Raw genomic sequence first — 15,129 nt, 5'->3', positions numbered from 1 at the left:
ATGATCACCATCGTCACCGGCGCGACACCTTGATCTCCATCGTAGCATCGTTGTCGTCTCGCCAATCTTATGCTTCCACGACTATCACTACCGTTTAGTAATAAAGTAAAGCATTACATCGCGATTGCATTGCATACAATAAAGCGACAACCATATGGCTCCTGCCAGTTGCCGATAACTCGGTTACAAAACATGATCATCTCATACAATAAAATTCAGCATCATGCCTTGACCATATCACATCACAACATGCCCTGCAAAAACAAGTTAGACGTCCTCTACTTTGTTGTTGCAAGTTTTACGTGGCTGCTACGGGCTTAAGCAAGAACCAATCTCACCTACGCATCAAAACCACAACGATAGTTTGTCAAATAGACTCCGTTTTAACCTTCGCAAGGACCGGGCGTAGCCATACTTGGTTCAACTAAAGTTGGAGAGACAGTCGCCCGCAAGCCACCTGTGTGCAAAGCACGTCGGGAGAACCGGTCTCGCGTAAGCGTACGCGTAATGTTGGTCCGGGTCGTCTCGTCCAACAATACCGCCGAACCAAAGTATGACATGCTGGTAGGCAGTATGACTTGTATCGCCCACAACTCACTTGTGTTCTACTCGTGCATGTAACATCAACATAAATAACCTAGGCTCTGATACCACTGTTGGGTTTCGTAGTAATTTCAAAAAAAAATTCCTACGCACACGCAAGATCATGTGATGCATAGCAACGAGAGGGGAGAGTGTTGTCTACGTACAAACGCAAACCGACTGCAGAAGCGATCACACAACGTAGAGGAAGTAGTCATACGTCTTCACGATCCAACCGATCAAGCACCGAAACTACGGCACCTCCGAGTTCGAGCACACGTTCAGCTCGATGACGATCCCCGGACTCCGATCCAGCAAAGTGTCGGGGAAGAGTTCCGTCAGCACGACGGCGTGGTGACGATCTTGATGTACTACCGTAGCAGGGCTTCGCCTAAACTCCGCTACAGTATTATTGAGGTATATGGTGGCAGGGGGCACCGCACACGGCTAAGGAATAGATCACGTGGATCAACTTGTGTGTCTAGAGGTGTCCCCTGCCTCCGTATATAAAGGAGCCAAGGGGGAGAGCTGGCCGGCCAAGGAGGGGAGGCGCAGGAGAGTCCTACTCCCTCTGGGAGTAGGATTCCCCCCTCCAATCCTAGTCCAACTAGGATTCCTCGGAGGGGGAAAAAGGAGGAGGGGGCCGGCCACCTCTCCTAGTCCTAATAGGACTAGGGGGGGGGGAGGCGCGCAGCCCATCTAGGGCAGCCCCTTCTCTTTTCCACTAAGGCCCACTATGGCCCATTTAGCTCACGGGGGGTTCCGGTAACCCTCCCGGTACTCCGGTAAAATCCCGATTTCACCCGGAACACTTCCGATGTCCAAACATAGGCTTCCAATATATCAATCTTTACGTCTCGACCATTTCAAGACTCCTCGTCATGTCCGTGATCACATCCGGGACTCCGAACAACCTTCGGTTCATCAAAACGCATAAAAATATAACTGTCATCGTAACCTTAAGCGTGCGGACCCTATGGGTTCGAGAACAATGTAGACATGACCGAGACATGTCTCCGGTCAATAACCAATAGCGGGACCTGGATGCCCATATTGGCTCCTACATATTCTACGAAGATCTTTATCGGTCAGACCGCATAACAACATACGTTGTTCCCTTTGTCATCGGTATGTTACTTGCCCGAGATTCGATCGTCGGTATCCAATACCTAGTTCAATCTCGTTACCGGAAAGTCTCTTTACTCGTTCCGTAATACATCATCTCACAACTAGCATATTAGTTGCAGTGCTTGCAAGGCTTATGTGATGTGTATTACCGAGAGGGCCCAGAGATACCTCTCCGACAATCGGAGTGACAAATCCTAATCTCGAAATACGCCAACCCAACATCTACCTTTGGAGACACCTGTAATGCTCCTTTATAATCACCCAGTTACGTTGTGACGTTTGGTAGCACCCAAAGTGTTCCTCCGGCAAACGGGAGTTGCATAATCTCATAGTCATAGGAACATGTATAAGTCATGAAGAAAGCAGTAGCAACATACTAAACGATCGGGTGCTAAGCTAATGGAATGGGTCATGTCAATCAGATCATTCAACTAATGATGTGACCTCGTTAATCAAATAACAACTCATTGTTCATGGTTAGGAAACATAACCATCTTTGATTAACGAGCTAGTCAAGTAGAGGCATACTAGTGACACTTTGTTTGTCTATGTATTCACACATGTATTATGTTTCCGGTTAATACAATTCTAGCATGAATAATAAACATTTATCATGATATAAGGAAATAAATAATAACTTTATTATTGCCTCTAGGGCATATTTCCTTCAGTGAGGCCCATCTCGATCGTACACTGTAGCAAATATATTGTAGAACAACGAAGGCTGCCTCGGGCGTGAGGCCCATCTCGTTCGTTGCCTGCCTCATCTGCGTGCGGCCTGCCTGTGCGTCTACTTCGAGTCTGGACGAACACGAACCAGCCAGCCACCCGCAGCCCGTTCCCCTGACTTGGACGAACCCTAGGCGCCGCCCGCCGCCTACCCTGCCGGCCAGCTCCGTCCCCTTCGACCCCCTTCTGCGGCATCAGGTTGCGCCGCTGCGGTGCTGCGGGCTGCTGCCCTGTACGACGAGGCGGCGACCTCGGCGAGGCGGCAGGCTACCCGGCGTCCGGTGAGCCGCAGCACATAGCAGACAGCAGAGCAAGAGGCCAAGAGCAAAGGTATCCCTTCCTTGCTTCCTAGTTTTCTTCGAGTTCGATGTACAGCTCTGTTCGGTGGAGGCGTGGAGCTCTATTCTGAACTTCTGAATTCTGATGTATAGCTTTTAGGACAGAGACAGTGCAGCGTTGAGCTCTGTTCGTTGGAGGCGTGGAGCTCTATTCTAATCTTGTAAGCATGGCCCCCTCACTTAGGATTCACTAGGTAGAGTTCCTGTACTCTGTAATTGCTAGATGCCACCATTATTTGCTTGATGCCACTTTTTGTTAGATGTGGAAACCTATGTTGACAGATAGTAATTTTGTTTCTATAAATGTTATAGGAAGGCAAGATGAGTAAAAGAAACAAGACATTGAATTCATTTTTTCAAGTTCGAACCACGGAAACTGCAGAAACAGGTCCTTCAACTCGAACAACTGATAATGCCCCTAGTGTTACGGCTCAACTTAAACCTGGTGATATTGAATCAGACCCTGGTAAGAGAATACCAATTGAGGATTTGGATGCAGACATTAGAGATCTTGCTAGAAGGGAGTACATTAGTATGGGTCCATGTCAACCAACTGATCATACATATGAGCAGATAAATGGTAGAAGCATTCATGATTACTGGTATAATGATCATCGCGGCTGGTTGGAATATAGCATTGAAAAAAAGCAGCCTTTTGCTTTTATTGTTTTCTATTTAAGCAACCAAGAGCTGCAAACTATGGTGTTGAGGCGTTCACGAAAAATGGATTTAAATCTTGGAAGGATGGACCTAAAGTTTTTAATCAACATGTTGGCAAGCATGATAGTGCTCATAATAAATCTAGACAACATTATGATGATTTCAAAAATCAAAGACAAAATTTGCCACATGTGTTTGATAGGGGTTCTAAGAAGAGAGAAGAAGAATACAAAGCTCGTCTCTTCATTATATTGGGTATTGTCAAATTTTTGACACTACAAGCTCTTGCTTTTCGTGGTCATGATGAGTCTGCTAGCTCAATGAATAAGGGTAACTTCAAAGAGTTGTTGGACTTGTTCATAAAGAAAGACTCAAAGGTGGAAAAATTGTTTGGTGATGCAGGAGGGAACCATCTACTGACTTCACATGAGATACAATTGGATTTATGCAAGGCTTGTGCACAAGAGACCACCAAAGTCATTATAGAGGAGATTGGAGATAGGAAATTTGCTTTACTTGTTGATGAGTCTAGAGATGCATCTATGAAAGAGCAAATGGCTATGTGTTTGAGCTTAGTACCTTTCCTCGTATTGTATGTGTTTGTTGTTGTAGACTTGTAGGTGGATTTTGTTGAAGTTTTATATTAATCATGCTCCTTTGTCTTATGTAGGTATCTCGGCAAACGAGGGGAGGTGATTGAGAGATTCATGGCAGTTGAGCATGTTCCTGACACAAGATCAACTTCACTGAAGGTAGCTTTGGATGGTATGTTTGCTACTCTTGGCTTATCTATGTCTAATTTGAGAGGACAGGGTTATGATGGGGCTTCAAACATGAGAGGGGAATTCCGTGGGTTGCAAAGATTGATCTTGGAGGAAAATCCTTATGCTCATTATATACATTGTTTTGCCCATCAGTTACAATTAGTGGTTGTTGCTGTTGCCAAGTGTTGTTCATCAGTAAGGAATTTTTTTGAATACACAAGCATGGTGGTTAACATTGTTAATGCTTCTTGTAAAAGACATGATCAATTGGCCCAAGAGCAACATGATGAAATAGTGCGTCAAATAGAGGCTGGGGAACTTCTTGTGGGAAAAGGAAAAAACCAATTAACTAACCTTGCTAGACCCGGTGATACACGGTGGGGATCACATCATAAAACCTTGTGTCGTCTTGTTCAGATGTGGAAACCAGTTCTGAAGGTATTAGAAAATCTACACAATGATGCAGATAATGTTGCACAAAGAACCACAGCCGCAGGATTGATAAAGTAAATGGAGTCCTTTGAATTTGTTCTCATATTGCATCTTATGATTACATTATTGGGCAAGACTAACAATCTGTCACAATGCTTGCAACTGGAAAATCAGAATATTGTACGTGCTGTTGGATTGATTAAAACCACATTGGATGATATTCAAAATATAAGGCAGAATGGTTGGGGTGAGCTCTTTAAAGAGGTAACAGACTTTTGTGTCAAGTACAACATTGTAGTGCCAAATATGGAAGATACTAGAACTGCTAATGGGCGTTCAAGGACTTGGGGTGGGCAGTTGGTAACTTACAACCATCATTTCAGAAATGAAATATTTAATGTGTTGCATGATCAACTTATTGTGGAGTTAAACAACCGCTTTGCTGAAAGGTCTACTCAATTGTTGAGATGCATTGCTTGTCTTGATCCCAAGAATTCATTTGCCAATTATAATGAAGACAAGCTAGTAGACCTTGCTAATATGTATGCTGCTGACTTCTCTACATATGAAGTTACTTTTGTCCTTAGAAACCAACTAGACTCATTCATTCGGGAAGCAAGAGTTGATCCACATTTGATGAATTGCAATGACCTTGGTCATCTTGCCATAAATATGGTTACAAGTAATATGCACACAACTTTTCCCTTGGTTTACCGTCTTGTTGAGTTAGCATTGATTTTACCTGTTGCAACCGCAATAGTGGAAAGGGCATTTTCAGCAATGAGCATTATCAAGACTGGATTGAGGAACAAAATGGGTGATGATTGGATGAATCATAGAATGGTATGTTACATTGAGCGGGATGTATTTGTGAGTATTGAAGAATCAAAGATCATTGAGCGATTTCAAGGTTATCGCAGTCGCAAATGCCTTTTGCCTCGTCCTGGACGTAAGTTTTCAAATTTTGCATCTATTATGAACTATTTTTGCTTCCTTTATTATGCACTGATTTGCATTTCAAAATTTATCATTCAAGGTTTAGCTTCTTCGACTATTGAAGATGTTGTTATGGGAGGGTCAGATCAACCAATCCTTTGATTTGGTATTGATCTTTTGGATCATCTATATATGCTACATATTGTCTTTTGATTTATCTTGCTTTATTAGTTGACCCATCATGGAACAAATGCTGCCATGGAATATTATGTTTGGTGTATTATTAGTTATGCAACATAAATTGACTTTCGTATGCGTTGAAACTGGAGTTTTTTTTGGGTAGCTTTTAGCCCTTAATTTCTCGCCTGGGGTGTCAGCCAATCCTGGCTCCGCCACTGGTTGTAGGTGAATTCTATTTGTGTTTGTTCCTCAGCTATCTAGGCTTTAATGCTCTTGTGCATCTGGTTTAATTCTTCTGCCTCTAGGACTGGAGCTTGTTGTTGTTCATTAAATTTTTGTCTGCTCTTGTTAGGCATGTGTGTGCTACGGTTGTCATCCTTCTTTGTCTTTCTTGTTCCTGTTTGTTTGGTCTAGGGTCTACTCTGGCTGTCTTCATTCATATATTTATTTCCGAAGAACAAAGATATTGCGAAAGACTGCTCAGTAAGAGGCGAACCCATGAGCTTGTACGCCTTTGCTTAAGTTTGTTTGCTTTTTCATGTGCTGCAGGTCTTCCTTTGCGACGTCTGGCTGCCTGACCGGCTAATTTTCTCACTCCCGGTTCGCCAAGTTTCTGCTGTGGTTCAGTTCATGTGACGCCTTGCGCCCTGTCTTTCATCTTGCCAAGGTTCCACCTCCTTCCCTGCCTTTTCCTTTGCTGCACTCCTTTAAAATTTAGTCTTCATGTTGGTTCTAACCATGTGTGTTACGTGCGTTGTGTCGTCTCGTGTTTTTGTTTGTTCCTTATGGCTGCCTTTGTTGTTTACTCTCGGGTGTTCTTTTCTGTTCATAATTCTGCCATTACTTCGCATGTCCAGGATGCCTGCTGTAGTGCCTTTTACTATATTAAGACACATGCATCACTGTTAAACATCCCAACCGAAAACACAGCCAGATAAACCAGCTTAATTATTCTACTACTTCTTTCCAGATGACAGCAGTTAAACAAGAAGAAGCAGACATAACCAGTGATATCAGCGGTGGCCAAATTACCCATGGTAATGCTCAAAAACATACTTATGATTGTTTGTACATCGGAAAGAATGTTCCTTCTTCTTCACTAATGCATGCTATTTGATTGGTCTTTTTTTATCACTTATGCATGCAAGTTGATCAACTATCTAATAAAACAAACTTCTTCCGGGGTCCAGTAGGTGTTCTGTTTGCTATTCATTAATGCTTTGATTTACAAGCAATGCCAACTGCTTCTCATTGATCATACACGATAAATAGCATTTTCTGTTTTCACTAATACACACAAGCTAAATAGCCATCCAATTAATTGAGCTGTGTTTTCAAATTCAATAGGTCTTTTGTTTGTTTATGTTGTCCTCTTGCTATTGCAAACTTTTACCATGATCTCCTTATCTATTCATCACAGCCGAACCACTGTGTCGCAAGCACAATAAGCCATTTGAGTATATTCATCGCCCACGCAAAGCAGGTTCAATCCAAAAGTTCAAAGGCAAGAAAATCCAACTAAAGCCTGGAAAGTACATTCTCCGTGGTAAGGGCTACATTACTCTTCTCATTGCAACAACTGCTAAATGATATAACTTTATACAATTTAACATAGGTGAGCCTTGCATCCACTACTTAGATGAGTTTAGTCGCCACATTGTGGGGGCAACATAGTTAAGCTCTACAACCATAATGTTTCTAGACTGCGAAAGATCATCCGCACCACCACCATGCCTGATCGCTACTATGTGTGCCACATGACAGAGACATTTGCAACAAACGACAAAAGAATGGTAATCCTTTGCAATTGCTCTGTCCTATTTCATACAATAGCATGGTATAAAATGATATAGTAACTAATCTTTATTGTTATTTTCAGTACTTTAGCGTTCCCTTTTCTACGGTTTCTCTTTTCCCACACATGGATGCTGACCACGGTGAACTGTCAATCACAACTGGAGACGGGACTACCGCTGTCATAACCCGCTTTATCAAGGGTGTTGACAAAAGAGCCACCATCACTAAAGGCCGGAGCAACTTCCGCCAGGCACACATGAGCGAAGGGCAAGCATATGTCTACTCAATATAAGCAAGTTGCAAGAGCCCCTTGTTATATAACTTAATGTTAGTATAAATGCCTGCCAAGACTTTGTGTTTATCATCCTTTTGGATCTGATGTAATCCCTTAAGACCATCCTGCGCGTTTAACTATCGGCTATTTCTTGCTTAGACTGCTGTGTGGTATGCTTTTAAAACAGCCATAATAAAAGAAATATATGCTCATTCTTTCAATACTTGGCTTACACTCGGCCTTTGCGCCATTGGCGCAACGGGTCATCTAGTATATATAAACATAGTGGGGGTACTAGTTCTCATTTTTTTAAATGTGTGGAATTATTGAATTAAGACAAGCATTAAGCCTTGATAGACAGCACTATATGCACTTGGTACCAATTGGCATTTGCGATCAGAGTCTATACACGTGATTAGTTGTACCAATGCACGTTGTACCATGTGCATTTAGCATGGTCAAAGCCTAGATCCACGAGATTAGCTGAACCAAAGCACGATTGTACCATGTGCACTTGCTACATGCTTAGCTGTGGGCTGCTGAGGGAAAAAGCGGATAAAATATATAAGAATGGAAGACAAGTTTCTTTGATCTCAGTTTCAGTTACAAACAACTATAAAGTTGAGTGTGTGAGGACATAACTCCCCCCCCCCCCCCCCCCCCCCCCCCCTCCCTCCCAACACACACACACACACAGCTCATCCTCAGAAAGCACTATTGTGCACAAACAAATCAAGCAATCCAGCTGCAGAGAGCGACCATGGACCTCGCGACGGGGGCCATGGGCAGCCTGCTCCTCAAGCTTGGCCAACTCCTCACGGAGGAGTACAAGCTGCAGACAGGCGTCAAGGAAGATGTTGAGTATCTCAAGAGAGAGCTGGAAAGCATGTATGCTGCCCTCCGCAAGGTGGGGGGCGTGCCGCGAGACCAGCTCGACGAGCAGGTCAAGCTCTGGGCGAACGAAGTCAGGGACTTGTCGTTCATAATGGAGGACATCGTCGACAAGTTCTTGGTGCGCGTCGAGGGAGCTGAGCCAGCCATCAAGCCACACAAACTCAAGAAGCTCGTGAAGAAGATGGGAAACTTGTTCAGCAAGAGCAAGACCCGCCGTGAGATCTCGGATGGGATCAAAGACATCAAGGTCCGCGTCAAGGAGGCGGCTGACCGACGTGATAGGTACCGGGTCAACGGCATGGCTGCTAATCCAGTTGATGCAATCACTATTGACCCTCGCCTAGTGGATCTGTACAAGGACCAGAAAGAGCTCATTGGTATTGATGATTCATTGAATGAGCTAACCAAGATAATGAGTGATGGGGATGGTGATGCGTCCAAGCAACTCAAGATACTCTCTATTTACCGAAAAAGGGTTTCCCCCCGCTTTGTATACAAAGCAACCAACCGAACCATACAGAGATAGGTGCTGGGGCGGAAGTAGCACAGACACGCCCAAAAGAAACGACAGAGAAAGAGAAAAAGAAACAAATGCCGACAACGGCGGATCAACAAAAACGAAGAAGCCTCGCGATCGCTGCGCCCACCGGAATCTACCCCTAGGCTCCAAGACTCCGAAGCGCCGGCACCTATCAACACCTCCAAGAAGGATCGCGACGATGACGACACTGCTGCCAAGGGTTTTCCCCGGTACACGATGAGGCGAGAGGCAGGGTAGCCCCCGACGCCCTCCTGGAAGGTCAGGTGGCACCCTCAGGCGCCACCGTGTCGGTGTCGACCACGCCGACAGGGGTTTCCCCCGATCCCAACCCGCACCTCGGGCACTCCGGATCCATCCACCAAACCAACCACCACCCAGCGCCAACGCGGTCATGAGGCCCCCACGCCGTCTCACCACGGCACCACGAAATGAGGGCAGTGCGGCGAAGGATCAGAGCCGGGACTAGGGCATCAGCACTGTCGGCACGCGGGAGGGCCCCACCTTCACCGTCAGCGACGGTAGCCGTCCGGACGCAATAGCAGGAGCACACTAGGCCCGTGGGCCCACAGGCCCGGCCGAGCCCTCGTGGGCCCGTAAAGCTCCCGCCTTCGCGCTGCTGCCGGCACGCCATCGGCGCCGACGCCCCATATCCGAGTCGCTCCTCCTCCTCACTGCGCCGCAGACAACGAGGCCACGCCGGGGGCCGGCCCGCTAGGACCCAGATGGGGCCCGCCGGGCCCAGATCTGGGCTGGGGGCGCGACGTTGGCCACCCAACACCACCACGCCGCCCCGCCGCCAAGGAGCAGCGCCGCCACCACGTCTGCCGCCGGCCACCCCGCCGGGTCACCGAACCGCCGCCAAGCCGAGCGACACCGCCGCCGCCCCCCTGCCCCGGGTCAGGAGGACGCGCGCGCGGGGAAGGGAGATCCTGCCGCCGCCGGCACCCCCCGGGCCGGAGCCGGGGGCGCCCGCCGGCGACGGCAGGGGAGAGGAAGAGCGGAGCGAGGCCGAGTGCAGCGGCGCGGGGGCCGCCCCGGCCGCCTCCCGGGGAGGCGGCGCGAGGGCGGAAGGAGGGGAGGGGGAGGAAGGGCGAGGGGAGGGAGGGCCGGATCCGGGCCGCGCGCCGACAAGGGCGGCCGGATCCCGCCAGCGACGGGCAGGAGGAGGCGGCGGCGGCTAGGGTTGCGGGGACGGGAGCGGGTCGCGGGAGCGGCTGCCCAGTCTGGCTATACCAATGGGATCAAGATACTCTCTATTTTCGGATTGGGAGGCCTTGGCAAGACATCTCTTGCCAAAGCACTGTATGATAACCTCAAAGTGGAGTTTGATTGCAGTGCTTTTGTTCCAGTTGGACGGAATCCGAGCTTGAAGAAACTTCTCAATGACATTCTCTTTGGAATTGACAAGCTAAAGCATCGGGATTCTACCTTATCGTCATGGGATGAAAGGCAGTTGATCGACGAACTTCGACTATTACTTGAGAACAAGAGGTATGCACCCTATTATGTAGCTTCATATACTTCAAGTAGTAAATGGGAAAATTAGCGTGCTGAACACACCTTATTATATAGTTTCCATGTTTCATACATGCTAAGTAGTAAATGGGGAAAAATAGCATCAAACCCAGAATGTTTGAGTTAGATATGAGTGAAGAATTCTTTTTGAGACATCTTACATCGAGGGTTTGCATGGCCTATGGTCATTCTTGTATATTTTGCAAAAGGCTGTATTCTTGTATAATATCAAGTTTTTCACAACCTTCTTTGCCATAATTTGGGTTGGGACTTGCCCTCAGATGTTCGCCCACATTCATATATTCTAGAACTTCTTACAATAGATGTCAATTCAAAAATATCTCTAATATTGGATTTATCTTTTTAGATGGGGAAATTTTGTTAATAAAAACAGAGTTCTGGTCGATGAAATGGAATCAAACTCTGATAAGGTGTTGCATGCATGTCTCTCTCCTACACCCCTCCTTTTCCTTATTCAGTAATTTTTTTGAAAAGGAGGAATACCCCCGGCCTCTGCATTCCTTATTCAGTAATGTCAATTCAAGATTCAACAAGGAGGCTGACATTCATGCATCCCCATTTTAAATATATTTTACATACTTAGGGGGATTGTAGATGATTTTCACTAATTTTTTATATCTCTTGCGCTGTGGATGCCAATGACAGGTACTTGATTGTCATTGATGACATATGGGATAAAAAAATGGGAACTAGTTAAGACCGCTTTGGTGTGTAACAATCGCGGAAGCAGGACAATCACAACTACTCGTATACACGAAGTTGCCACAATCGCCAGTGAAGTATACAAGCTACAACCACTTTCTCTTGATTTATCCAATGATTTCATAGAAGATTATCTTGTGCTGCAGTAGAATGGCCTAATAATCTTCCAACAGAGGTATATGACAAAATTTTACATAAATGTGGTGGTGTACCATTGGCTATAATCACAATAGCTAGTTTGCTTGCTGGTAAACCTGTGGAGTTTTGGTCTAAGGTATACACTTCAATTGGTTTTGGGCATGAAGTAAATGAAGACGTGGAGAACACAAGGAAAATACTTTTATTTAGCTATTATGATCTACCTTGTCACCTCAAGACTTGCTTATTGTATCTGAGCATATATCCCGAAGATCATCTGATTGAAAAGGATAGTTTGATATGGAAGTGGGTCTGCGAAGGTTCTATCCATGCGGAACCAGGGGTAAGACTGTTTAAGATTGGTGAGAGGTACTTCAATGAGTTGGTAAACAAAAGCATGATAATGCCGGTACAGAAGCGCGGGGATTCTGGCGTAAACATGGATGTGGATGTTGGCATCATAACTGGATGCTGTGTCCATGACATAGTGCTTGATATGATATGCCTATTGTCAAAGGAAGAAAACTTTGTTACTGTATTGGATAGTAACGAGCAATATGCAACTTCACATTGCAACGCTCATAGGCTAGCTGTTCATCGTAGAGTCCAACCACACTGGCTAGCACATCCACATCACAAGCAAGGTCACTGAATGCCATGTGCAATGCTGATATGTTACCATCACTTTCATGCTTTGAAGTTTTGCGTGTCCTAGCTTTAGAAGGCCCCGATGGCTCACACAATCCTAATCATCTTGAGCATGTTGGAAAGTTAGTGCACCTGAGGCACCTAAAACTAGCGAGCATGGATATCCGTGAGCTCCCAAAGGAAATAGGACTTCTGAAGTTCTTGCTGGTATTGGAGTTGGGTGGTGGAAATAAAATAAGTGAACTTCCAAAGAGTATTGGTCGACTAGGTCACCTCAAGTGCTTGAACATCTGTGAAACATACATTGAAGTGCCATACTGGATCGGAAAATTGACATCTCTCGAAGAGCTATGCCTACAAAAAATTAGTATGTACTCGAACTTTGTGACAGAGTTGGGCAAGTTAACAGAATTGAGGAAGCTCCGCATTTCTAAAGGTTTAGTTATTTATGATTATAGTGCACTGAATAGTTGGGCGAAGTCTGTAGCCAAAGTGAGCAAGATCCAAGTCATAGACATTGGTTTTGTTCTCGTATATAGACTTTCCAGTCATGCCGACAACCCCTGGGAACAAAATGTCCTTCCTCCGCAACTTCGTGTTCTACACATGGCCTACGAAGACCGTGGGCTATTGGCAAGGATCAATCCACAGGTTCTTCCGAACCTGTCCCGTTTAAAACTGTATGTATGCAGTCCAGAACTGGAGGTCTTTAGAAAATTCCGAGAGCTTGTTAGCCTTCAGCTGGAAAATGTGTCAGCTTTCCACATTGACACTATGTGTGGTGCCGGTGCGTTCCCCAAGCTGAGAGTCTTCGAAACATATGGAACTCTTGGCTCGTTTGTACAAGGAGATATGCCGGTCCTTGAATCTCTTCAGTTCACCGTCATAGTACAGAACAATGATGACAACATTAGCGTTGACTTTGACTTTGGTAGCCTAGGGAACCTCCCTTTGCTTCAGGTAGTCCGAGTCCTTGTGCGGGCAACTGATGCGGACTACAAGAAGGCTAAGGAAACGGTGATGCATGCAATTTATATGCTTCCCAACCGTCCCCTAGTCGCTTTCTACTATTAAACGAATTTATCTAAAGCATCGGATACGAGGTAATTTATCAGTGCTGTTTTCCATGGGCAGCTCGGGTTATTTTAAAGATTGAGCTAAGCTAGCCTTGTGTATCTAATCTCACGGATCTTTTCCTTCACTTTTTTCAGCTCCTGTACTGTTTGAGGTGCTAGTCGCGTATCTCAACCTGCACGAATCAAGGTACGTACGCTCCCTATCTACTACGTACTCCTTCCATTTTTATATACAAGGCCACTATAGAATATACATTTTGCATCTATATAAGGTCACCAACAATAATTGAGGCAAAATTAATGATATTTTCTTGTACTAAGAATCGGTTTAATACTTGCATGCATGCAATCATAATGACAGTCAGCTACTTCCTCCACTCAGTTTCTTTGCATGCATGCGGAGTATTAATGATCCCGGTAAACAAGAAGAAAAGTTGACTTCTAAAACAGACATTAAATTTGACATTGATACCTGTAATCCGAGTTTGTGGCCTTGTATATAAAAATGGAGGAAGTATTTGTTTCTCTTGTTTACATCTTGTCTTTTTTCTTTCTAGAGTAACTAGAGTAAAAGAGGAACAATCAATTGTTAATCAACTATAACAAAAAGCAATTTCCAATCTGCGTGCGCTACATATATATCTTTCTCATCATTTCAAATAACCATGCATGCATGCTCCACTTGTACGTTTTTTGATAGTTACTTCATATATGTAGGCTGGAGGCGGTGTTAATAAATCGCAGTGGATACAGAAAAGATAGCAGGATGCTTCCATTTGTTTACTCTATTTATTGCTCTTTCTGACGGTGAAAAATTCAAAAAAAAATATTTTGTGATCCGTAGAAAATGGAAAATGAAAGCGCACTAAACCAAAAAGGAAGTGGTTTTTTTGGTATGTTTTCTTTTGTTGGCAGATGAAAAAAAATACAAAATAAGGCTTGTTTGTTTTACTACCTTTTGTAGTAAATGAAAATGAAAATCACAGAAAAAAAGTTTGTTTCTCTGCCTTTTTGTAGTAATGGAGAATGAAAGTCACAAAAAAATGTTTGTTTTCAGGGTCGAGTAGTCTGTTGCTTCGTGTTAACTCAGAAAAAGAATTCTAAAAGAGGGTCTTGGGGTTTCGTTACCATTTATTCGGTGTGTCGTTTAGCTTTGTATCTTGGGTTTTGGTTTTGCAGATCATGCCTGCGTGCGTGTGTGTCTTGTTCTTTGGGTTTGGGTTTTTGGTTTAGGGGGGTTCCATGTGTATATGGGGGTGTGTGGAGTGAGGGTGTAACTCCGCCTATGCTAAGATGATGTTATGCTTCATGTTGCATAGCCGGTCTCAAGCCCGAAAATAGGAGGAGGGGCCAAACTCTTCTTATCCTTGATTGTACCCATTACCTGTAGCATTTGCAGAGGCAGAGTATACAGCTGGTTTTTGGCATTTCCCTTTTTGCCTCTTAGAGTTCCATTTCCATTTAGAGTTATTTTTCCTGAGGGTGCAGCTATATCCTGGCTGCCATCTATACCCATTTGGTACATGATGTCCAGGAGAGATCTAATGGGCGAAAGAAATATCAGGTATGGCATGTTTATGTATGAAAATTTTGATGTAAAGGTGATGAGTCAATACCTTCCGTCTATAGTTTGATTCATGATTTCCGATCTGGATTGACAAAATGAAGCTCTGGCTGAAAGAGCAAACTGTTGTTGAAAGCTACTCCCTGGACAGGCTTATGCCAGATCAATTACCAGATACAGATAATCTTCCTATTTGGATTGCTGCGCAAA

The 15,129-nt window shown here is 44.8% G+C and overlaps 1 protein-coding gene and 1 pseudogene across 2 annotated transcripts; both read left to right on the top strand.

Moving 5' to 3' along the window:
* The first annotated feature begins 4,696 nt into the window (after positions 1-4,696).
* LOC147956803 (uncharacterized) lies at positions 4,697-5,731 on the top strand. Its single transcript, XM_087531457.1, has one exon. It carries the CDS (start codon positions 4,712-4,714, stop codon positions 5,729-5,731), a length of 1,020 nt encoding a protein of 339 aa, XP_087387583.1. The 5' UTR covers positions 4,697-4,711.
* A 2,776-nt stretch (positions 5,732-8,507) lies between these two features.
* On the top strand, positions 8,508-13,376 carry LOC125525666 (disease resistance protein RGA5-like; annotated as a pseudogene). Its single transcript, XR_015609996.1, has 3 exons — positions 8,508-9,189; positions 10,502-10,746; positions 11,437-13,376. The product of XR_015609996.1 is annotated as a disease resistance protein RGA5-like (transcript).
* Positions 13,377-15,129: the final 1,753 nt, after the last annotated feature.

Source organism: Triticum urartu, chromosome 7A (assembly GCF_056163025.1).
Source record: "Triticum urartu cultivar PI428250 chromosome 7A, HENAU_Tu73, whole genome shotgun sequence".
NCBI lineage: Eukaryota > Viridiplantae > Streptophyta > Magnoliopsida > Poales > Poaceae > Triticum > Triticum urartu.
This window is presented reverse-complemented; position numbering and strand designations above follow the sequence as displayed.